At 42.9% G+C, this 10,046-nt stretch overlaps 1 protein-coding gene across 2 annotated transcripts in view; it reads right to left on the bottom strand.

The window, feature by feature from the left end:
- Positions 1-1,258: 1,258 nt before the first annotated feature.
- Positions 1,259-10,046, bottom strand: part of rbck1 (RanBP-type and C3HC4-type zinc finger containing 1) — a 54,856-nt gene continuing 46,068 nt past the window's right edge. For both annotated transcript variants that reach the window (XM_048550584.1, XM_048550585.1), the window contains exons 11-13: positions 8,145-8,243; positions 7,580-7,723; positions 1,259-2,556 (exon numbers count right to left, since the gene is read on the bottom strand). In XM_048550584.1, coding sequence (XP_048406541.1) covers positions 2,476-2,556; positions 7,580-7,723; positions 8,145-8,243 — 324 coding nt within the window. In that variant the 3' untranslated portion in view covers positions 1,259-2,475. The remainder of the gene's footprint in view (positions 2,557-7,579; positions 7,724-8,144; positions 8,244-10,046) is intronic.

Genomic DNA, 10,046 nt, shown 5'->3' with positions numbered 1-10,046 from the left:
AGTCCTTTATTTCATATTTATATATACATATAGTAACTGTCCATTTGTTTAAATCTCTGGTATGTGCTCACATATCTTCATTGATGCTACTATACCATACGGAGTAGGATCCTTCCAAATAAAGTTACGCTAGGAGATCATTTGTTATATTACAAGCAATGTATTCCAGCTGCCTAGTAACAATCTTAAAAAATGTATTGTGCTTTCAGCAAGTGGATGTATTTAAGAATTCTCAACAAGATTCAACCATTTGCCTGTTTTAACTTGAGAGGAACTCAGAAAGCCAAGAAAAACACCACCTATACAATGTTTTCAGTGTGTTCGCTGGCTCTTCTGTCAGGCTTGCAGTGGGATGGGAGGGCAATCACTGCTTTCATCCACAGTAAAGGAGGTTTGTTTTTCATGAAAAACAGTCATGCTCACATATGTGCTAAATATCACCTTCAAACTCTCCCTTTGAGATTCATGACTGAATCCCTATAGTGTGGAAGCAGATCATTAAGCCCATTGAGTCCACACCAACCCTCTGAAGGGCATCTCTCCCACTTCCCACCCTAATCTGGCAACTCTACATTTACCATGGCTAATCTACCTAGTCTGTACATGGCCTGGACACTGGGCAATTTAGCATAGACAATTCACCTGACATGCACATCTCTGGACTGTGGGAGAAAACGTGCGCTGACACTGAGAACATGCAAACTCCACACAGATAGTCACCCAAGGCTGGAATTGAACCCAGGTCTCTGGCACAGAGGTAGCAGTGCTAATCACTGAGCCACCATGCCAAACAAAATTGTACAGCTGAGTAGAAAGAACTGGGTGCTGCTAAAGCACACATTAATTCAGTTCATAAAATATTCTCTAAGCTTGTGCAAGATCAAAAACAACTGAGGAATGAGCTGACCTGTCTTCACCTTATTGACTTCATACATTTATTGCTAGACTGTAATTTTATTAATCAATCTTTAAATGTCTAAACATGGCTAAACAGTTAAGGACATGCTTTATTGCAAATTACCTACCACTCATTTCCAAATGGAACTCTGGCAACCTCTGGCACTGATTTGTTAAAGGCAAGTCATGTTTAACTAACATGGTTTGATGAGTATAACATGACTGCCAACAAGGTGTGGAGCTGGATGAACACAGCAGGCCAAGTAGCATCTTAGGATCAGAAAAGCTGACGTTTCGGGCCTAGACCCTTTTCTTGGCCCGAAACGTCAGCTTTCCTGTTCCTAAGATGCTGCTTGGCCTGCTGTGTTCATCCAGCTCCACACCTTGTTATCTCGGATTCTCCAGCATCTGCAGTTTCTATTTTCTCTGATACAACATGACTGCTGTCATGTCTGTGGACTTCCAAAAGATATTTAATAAAACGCTACCTAACAGACTTATCAAAGTTAAATCTGGTTGAATAAAAGAAAAGGGTGTTTCCCAGGGTTTTAGGTACTGGGGCTACTGCTTTTCTTGATTCATTAATTAATGTAGACTTGCTTGTGCAAGTGGAAAAGCTTCAATTTTTAATTGACACAAAACCTACAAGTCCTGAAGACTGAGGAGTATGGCAATAGATATCAAGAGCACAGACAAGCTGGTGGATGTTTTAATGCAAAAAAAAAGTGAGAAGTGGTGCATTTTGATAGTAAGAATGAGAAAAGGAAAGTGAAATAAAGGATATGTTTCTAAAGGTATTGTGGGAACAGTGGAAAATGTGAAGTCAGCAGGGGGTCTGATTGATAAGAGGATATTTCAGTCACCTGAATAGATTTGAGAAGCTGGACTCTTTTCCTCACAGAAGGGGAGATTTGAGGAAGTAAAACTGTTCAAAATCTGGATGGATCAGTGGAGGGAAAACTGCCTATTGCCAGAGGGACAGGAGCTTGAGGACACTGCTTTAAGGTGGTTTACAAAACAAATAAGGTGATGTGCAGTATATCTTGCTTGCATGGTGAGTGGTGAGGGTATGGAATATGTGACTTGACAGTATGGTAGCAAAACACTGAAGTGTAGTTTTCAGGCAACTGGATAATCATATGAATCAAAAACAGTTGTAGGGAGATGGTACAGACACAATGGGCTGAATGGTTTCCTCCTACACTCCAACTATGCATGCAAATGTGATTGAAACTGTGCACCTAAAGAAGGCTGCCCATCTTCACCATTGACAGGACCAAGAATTCCCTTTGTGACGTTTGCTGGAAGTGTGGCAGAAATCCATTTACATCCATGGATGCTCACATATGCGCTCTACCACCATGATTTAGGGACGACATGCTTCTGTAAACAGTGATTTTACCCAAAGTAAATTCAACACTCCCTTGAAGCAGAAATAGGTTTGAATTCCAACTTCGAAGGAGGATAGCATTATGGGTTTATTTCCCCAGACAGCAGTAATGTGCACATCAGAAGGAATTGTCACAATTATATTTCTGTGGGCTTTCTGTACCCTACATTAACTGGCTATACATCTGTTCAATGGCAATTCTGGCAGTTGGGATGGCATGGTTTACCACTGACACGGCAACGGCATCCTCCACTGGTATCACCTGTACCCTGAAAGATAAACCAGAAAGTTAGTAAAATCTGCATATTTACAAATCAAATAATCGCGCTCTTCAGCGAAGATAGTGGAGTTGCAGCGATGTCACTGGACTAATGATGCAGCGACCCCAGACTAATGCTAAGGGAACATAACTTCAAATTCCGCTATAAATTTGATTGCTAAATTTGAATTATAAAGCTAATATCGGCAATAGTCACGATGAATTGAAACCTGTGATCATTAAAAATCCACTAATGCCCTTTAAGGAGGGAAATCTGCCAATCCTTACTTGGTCTGGCCTATGTGTGACTCCAGAGTTACAACACAGTGAATGACTGTTAACTGCCCTTTGAACCAGCCCAGCAAACTATTCAGTTGAAGGACAATTGAGGAATTGCAACAAATCGTGGCTTTGACAGAAGCACTCGTCCCACAACTGAATTGCGTGCATTTTTCTAATTGGTTTCTTGACTTTTCCTTTAGTATTCACTTCAGATGAAGCAGATTGGAAAGAGGCTTATTTAGATTTCTCGAGCGTTTTGCTTCCAAGTCCACTAGCCACTACACCCCATCTGAGTAAAGAGCCCCAGGACACAGTATTTCTTTTTCTGTATAAAATTTAGTTAAATATTTAAACAGTCATTAGTTGTACAAAAGCAAAATGTGGATGCTGGAAATCTGAAATAGAAACAAAATACTGGAAATACTTATTGATAGCATCTGAGGAGAAAGATAAAGAAGGTTGAATTTTCAGAATCCCAAGATGGGAACAAAACTTAATGTGCGATGGTGGTTGCATTCCAGAACCCCACTTGTTCCCAGCTCCAGCAGAATTAAATTCTGGGTAGGAAGGCCGCAATACTGAACCTCCTGCTCCACTGCCAATTGAGGCTTTCAAGAGGTCAATGAAAGGGCCTCAGATTTGATTCTTTCAGTTTCAGGTGAATGAGAACAAGTGTACCCACCTGGTGAACCAGTTAGGGCAGTGCCCTACATTTATCCCTACATGGTCACTCACCCATCCTCGGTGCCTGTGTGTGCTGTACTAGCAGGAGCTGCAGACTCCCCTCTCCCAAGTATTGAAGGTGGCATCGTCTGTTTGGCCAGCTACTTTTGGCAGGGTCTTAATCCCAGTAGAAAACTGCTGAGTACCAACTGCAGGGAGATCTGGCAAACTTTCAGATCCTAACAGGACCTGGATTTCTCTCCACTAATCTCTTACACTGTTAGACATGGTGATAGAACATAGAACATAGAACATAGAACAGTACAGCACAGAACAGGCCCTTCAGCCCACAATGTTGTGCCGACCATTGATCCTCATGGATGCACCCTCAAATTTCTGTGACCATATGCATGTCCAGCAGTCTCTTAAATGACCCCAATGACCTTGCTTCCACAACTGCTGCTGGCAACGCATTCCATGCTCTCACAACTCTCTGCGTAAAGAACCTGCCTCTGACATCCCCTCTATACTTTCCACCAACCAGCTTAAAACTATGACCCCTCGTGCTAGCCATTTCTGCCCTGGGAAATAGTCTCTGGCTATCGACTCTATCTATGCCTCTCATTATCTTGTATACCTCAATTAGGTCCCCTCTCCTCCTCCTTTTCTCCAATGAAAAGAGACCGAGCTCAGTCAACCTCTCTTCATAAGATAAGCCCTCCAGTCCAGGCAGCATCCTGGTAAACCTCCTCTGAACCCTCTCCAAAGCATCCACATCTTTCCTATAATAGGGCGCCCAGAACTGGACGCAGTATTCCAAGTGCGGTCTAACCAAAGTTTTATAGAGCTGCAACAAGATCTCACGACTCTTAAACTCAATCCCCCTGTTAATGAAAGCCAAAACACCATATGCTTTCTTAACAACCCTGTCCACTTGGGTGGCCATTTTAAGGGATCTATGTATCTGCACACCAAGATCCCTCTGTTCCTCCACGCTGCCAAGAATCCTATCCTTAATCCTGTACTCAGCTTTCAAATTCGACCTTCCAAAATGCATCACCTCGCATTTATCCAGGTTGAACTCCATCTGCCACCTCTCAGCCCATCTCTGCATCCTGTCAATGTCCCGCTGCAGCCTACAACAGCCCTCTACACTGTCAACGACACCTCCGACCTTTGTGTCGTCTGCAAACTTGCTGACCCATCCTTCAATTCCCTCGTCCAAGTCATTAATAAAAATTACAAACAGTAGAGGCCCAAGGACAGAGCCCTGTGGAACCCCACTCACCACTGACTTCCAGGCAGAATATTTTCCTTCTACTACCACTCGCTGTCTTCTGTTGGCCAGCCAATTCTGTATCCAAGCAGCTAAGTTCCCCTGTATCCCATTCCTCCTGACCTTCTGAATGAGCCTTCCATGGGGAACCTTATCAAATGCCTTACTGATTCCACTGAAAGTTGATGTTTTGAGATCTGAGAACTTTTCGTCAGGTTGCATGAAGAAGGTAACAATCTTGAAATGTTGACAACCCCTTCTTTAACTCCATTTGAATGCAAAGTGTCATTTGAGAAAATTTCACTGGATCCTGATTAACATAACCCTGAGGCTGACCCCAGAGCCTGGTGAGTCTGATTCCTCCCTCCACCCTCACACCTCCCAGATGTCACTGCCTATTGACACCTTTAGTAGATCCCACTGCTGCCATTTGTTTGGGGTGGCAGGGTGACTCAATAATTAGCACTGCTCCCTCACAGCGCCAGGGACGCAGACTTGATTCCAGCCTCGGGCTACTGTCTGTGTGGATTTTGCAGGTCCCTCCAACCATCTTTGTGTGGATTTCCTCCAGGTGCTCTGGTTTCCTCCACAGTCCAAGGATATGCAGGTTAGGTTGATTGGCCATGGGAAATTGTCCCATCGTGTCCAGGAATGTGCAAGCTAGGTAGGTTAGTGAAGGGAAATGCAGGGTTACAGGGATGGGGTGGGGGGAGTGGTCTGGGTGGGATGCTGTTCAGAGCCAAATGGCCTGCTTCCACGCTGTAGGTAATCTATGTGACTGAACCATAAAAACAGCAATGTAGAACAAAAATCTGGAGAACTCACCAGCAAAATTGGCATTGTCATTTTCATCATGTTTGAGGGAGAGTTTCTGTCCACAGCCTAGTGAGTTTTGTCTCAATTAGTTGCTGATGTGAATTTGGACTATGTACCACATCATGTTGATGCCCCCCTCATCCATTGTGGCTGGGAAAACGGATGAGGCAAGATTAAATAATCATGCAGTGATTATGGTCAATAATATTTGTTTAGGTGTCAGCTACTTACAAATGAGAATCTCATTTTGAAGTCCAGAACTTGGTTGAAATGTGACTTTTACAGTCAGTTTAAGAGGAGAACTGCAATACTTGAAGTCTCACCCAATTTTCCTAAGTTTCTGATCTTTGCCTCTGTGGTTCAGGGTCTGGAAAGATACCACTCCATGTTCCAGGGTGCTGTTCTCTCTCCACAGATGCTGCCTGACATGCTGGGGGTTTTTTGCGGGGGGGTGGGTTTTGTTCTTTTTTCGATTGCCAGCAGTCATTTGGTTTTTGTCAATAGGGGAAAGTGTCTGGGGCTAATGGCTGGCTTGAGCTGTTACTGTAGCAGGTGGCAGTATCGGTGCAGCTACTGAGATAGTCTTACTGCAGGCTAAAGATGGGCAGGTCTCTTTCTCTCTGACTCCTCTACCACTACCCACATCTACAAGGCCACGTTGACGCCGTCCCCTCTCTTGCCCCATCTCAACCACCAGGTTAAATGAAGAAGAAAATCTATTTTCAAAACATGCAGTCAGCTTCCGAACATATAAACTAAAAATAAGAGTAGGCCATTCGGCCCTTTTATCCTGCTATGATGATCAATAAGATCATGGCTGATCTGACTATCACTGCATACAGGTAATAATCTTTCATCCCCTTGATAACGGAGAATCTGTCTAGCTTTGCCTTAAAAATATTTAAAGATTCTGCATCCACAGTCTTAAGAATAAGGTGTGAACCATTCACGACTGAGATGTGGAAGAATTTCTTCACTGTGGAATTGTGTGCCACAGAAAGCTGTTGGGGCCAGTTCGTTAGGTATATTCAGGAGGGAGCTGGACGCGACCCTTGTGGCTAAAGGGATCAACGGGTATGGAGAGAAAGCAGAAGTGGGATACTGAAATTGCATGATCAACCATCATCATAACAAATAGTGATGGAGGCTTGAAGGACCAAATGGCCTCCTACTGCACTGATTTTCCATGTCTCTTGATGAAAGGAATTCGAAAGACACGCAACCCTCCCACAGAAAATATGTTTCCCTATCTGTATCTTAAACGGGGATCCCCTTATTTTTAAACTAGGAACCCCTCTGGTTCAAGGAAGAGGAAAAAATCCTTGAAACAACTCAGACCAGATCAGCACAAAGAAATGGAAAAGATTTGAAAGGAGAGAGTGCGATCCCTGCAAAGGGGGACTTGATTTTTCTGCTAAGTTCACTTCTTCTATATAAAGCTCTATGACTGTAAAAGCAATCCATGCAAAAAGTATGGAAATAAGTCCTTAGAAGCCGGTGATACACAGAAACACGTCTACATGGTGCCCAGCTGTGAGGCTATGCAACCCTCTCAATGCACAGGAGCGACTACTGATGTGAAAATCTAATTAATAGCAGATGACTAATAAGACACATCATTTCACACACGCTCACCACACCCCCACCACCCCCACAAAACCCCAAAAAACTACTTGCGGAACCTTAGATCCTTGGAGGAGTGTAGCGCCCTAGTATTGAGCATAAAAGATAAAGTCACCATGGTCCCATTCCCTCATTGAACAACGATGACCGATGCTGGTTTAATGTGAGGATCACCATGCTTCAGGTGAGGGGAGAGATAACCTCAGCTGGTTTGGGAGTTGAACCACACGGCATCACAAACCAGCCATACATCTGACTGAGGTAACCAACTGCTGTTAAGTTTAGTCACTGGCAGAGATAAATTGGAATGAATGGTCTATTTTCCTCCTGTAGTTTCAATGTAATTCTATGTAACTAGAATTGGACATCATACCGCAGGTCCCCAGCGAGGTCCCTTTGTCACCCAGCAAATTTCCGTTTTACACATAGTGCAGCGTATCCAATCACAGCCACTTTTTTTCTGTACAACAATCTTGCATTTAGGACAGTTCATGGCTTCGCCTTTCTGAAGCAACGCCTGTAAAGATACAGATCACATAATCAGGGGAGAGCCTAAGATCTCAAACGTCATGGGCAAAATTCAAAACCAGGCACCACAGCTTGTCGCTGCATTTTCTGAAAGCCCAGGGAAATTTGTAAGTGACCACTTTAGAAGTGAAAAGCAGAGCTGCGAACATTTGCAGGGTGCCAGAAATTGCCAACAAATATACAGACAGGGGATGACGAGTCAGTTACTGGGTAAATTAGACAATGTTGTCCTCAGCCATTTGAGACTTCAAAAACCTCTTCTTGTTGCCTCTTGAGTCAGCTGACAATTTCCCTCGTCATTTCTGTTCCCCACACCACTAACAGAGCAGCTGCCCCACCCCTCCACGAACGAGGATTCCAATCCCATCACTGTAAGACAATGCTTAATCAAAAATAAATATGCCCCTCACCGTGAGCATGTCAGCAGTCTTTTTTGCAGCTTTGTTATTTTCAGCTTGAAGTTTGAGATTGTCCTGATACTGCTTGCAATTCACTCCTTCATGTATTGCCTGTGTAAAGGAGCAGAAAGGATTATCTCTTTTTTTATTCCAGTCAGACCAGGTCACTGGTTGGTGTGCTGCCTTTTGAGTGACAAGGTTCCAGGCTCAAGTCTCACTTCAGGACTCGAGAAACTATCCAAATTCATTCTTCAGCTTCGTACCGCAGAGGTGCAGCACTGTAGGAGCTGCTGTCTTTCAGATGAGACGATAAACTAAGACTCCAGTTGTTTGGGTGAATGTAAAATCTCCTGTGGCATTAACTTAATCAGTGCTCTGACTAATATTTATCCATCAATCAACACCACAAGAATAGATTAACTGGTCATTACCACACTGCTGTTTGTGGGAATGTTGCAGATTGGCTGCTGTGTTTCTCAGATCACGAAAGTGACTATACTTCTAAAGTACCGGATTGGCTTGTTATGGACCAGACCGAACCCCCTCAAAATATATTAAAAAGTCTGACACTAACTTTTTCGTATTTTAAACTTGATGTGGAGGTGCTGGTGTTGGGCTGGGATGGACGAGGTCAGAAGTCACACGACTCTAGGTTATAGTCCAACAGGCTAATCTGAAATCACAAGCTTCAGAGCACTACTCCATCAGGTGAAGTAAAGAAAAGCACACAGGCACCGAATTTATAGGCAGAGAGATAAAAAGATCACACAAATGGTCTGAGTGGAGTGTCAGCAAACTGGAAAATAAGTCTCTGCAAGTGATCAAAAATGTCGAACGGTGTGAGTAAAGTGTCAACAGCTGAACAGCAAGTGAAGGGATGATTAAATGAGGCAGCAAGATAGTTACAAAAAAAAAGTGGTGCTGGAGACAACCAAATGGCTGGAATAACATGATAGGTATCAGAGTCAAAGCTGAGGGTCTAACCAGGTAACATGTAATCCAAAAGTGTACAAACTAATTAAGGTAGGGAGATCATAATAAGTTATCAAGGTGACAGTGTCAAAACAGGACAGTAAGGAAGGTTTTACAGAACCAAATGATGGGGTGACATGTAGCAACATGAACCCATGGTTGAGGCCGTCTTCATGGGTACAGAACTTGGCTATCAGTTTCTGCTCAGTGTTTGTAAGCACTTTCAATCTCTCTGCTCATTGATCTCTCTGCCTATAAGTAATGTGCCTGTGTGCTTGTCTTCACTTCACCTGATGAAGGGGCAGTGATCCAAAAGTTTATGATTTCATATAAACCTGTTGGACTGTAACCTGGTGATACGTGACTTCTGACCTCATGTTTTAAAGGTGAGTGTAAGGCGTTGCATTCCAGATGCAATTTGATTGGTCAAACTCCTCGACATTAAGCAAAACACTTCATTTTTACACTACAGTTAAAATACAGACAAATAAAAATAGAAGAATTGACTTAACTGTAACACTATTGAACTGCTTAACAAAATAATAGATATATCTAACTGCTACTAATTAACTTGTGCAATATAGTAACATCCCATAAACACACACTTGGCAAACACAGCTTCAAGATCCCAGCAATTGCTTTAAATGAAAGCTATAGCTAAAAATCCTGGTTCTGTGGGATCTTGACTCCAACCATTCAGGCTACTTCTATTGCTCCAATATTGTTTTTAAAAAGGGCCTCACAAGCTGTTTACTTCATTGGGACCTAGCAGACTGCTCGTCATTTCTACCTCAAACTTACTTGATTTAAAAAAAAATAGGAAGACATACACCTCTTAAAGCCAAAGTCACGGGCTGTAAAGTGCTTTGCAATACCCAGTGGTTTTAGCAAACTTAATAAAAATGCAGTGGCTCTAGCTTTTTAAAACAATTCAGATTTAGA

This window comes from Stegostoma tigrinum, chromosome 19, assembly GCF_030684315.1.
Source record: "Stegostoma tigrinum isolate sSteTig4 chromosome 19, sSteTig4.hap1, whole genome shotgun sequence".
Taxonomy (NCBI): Eukaryota; Metazoa; Chordata; class Chondrichthyes; order Orectolobiformes; family Stegostomatidae; genus Stegostoma; species Stegostoma tigrinum.
This window is presented reverse-complemented; position numbering and strand designations above follow the sequence as displayed.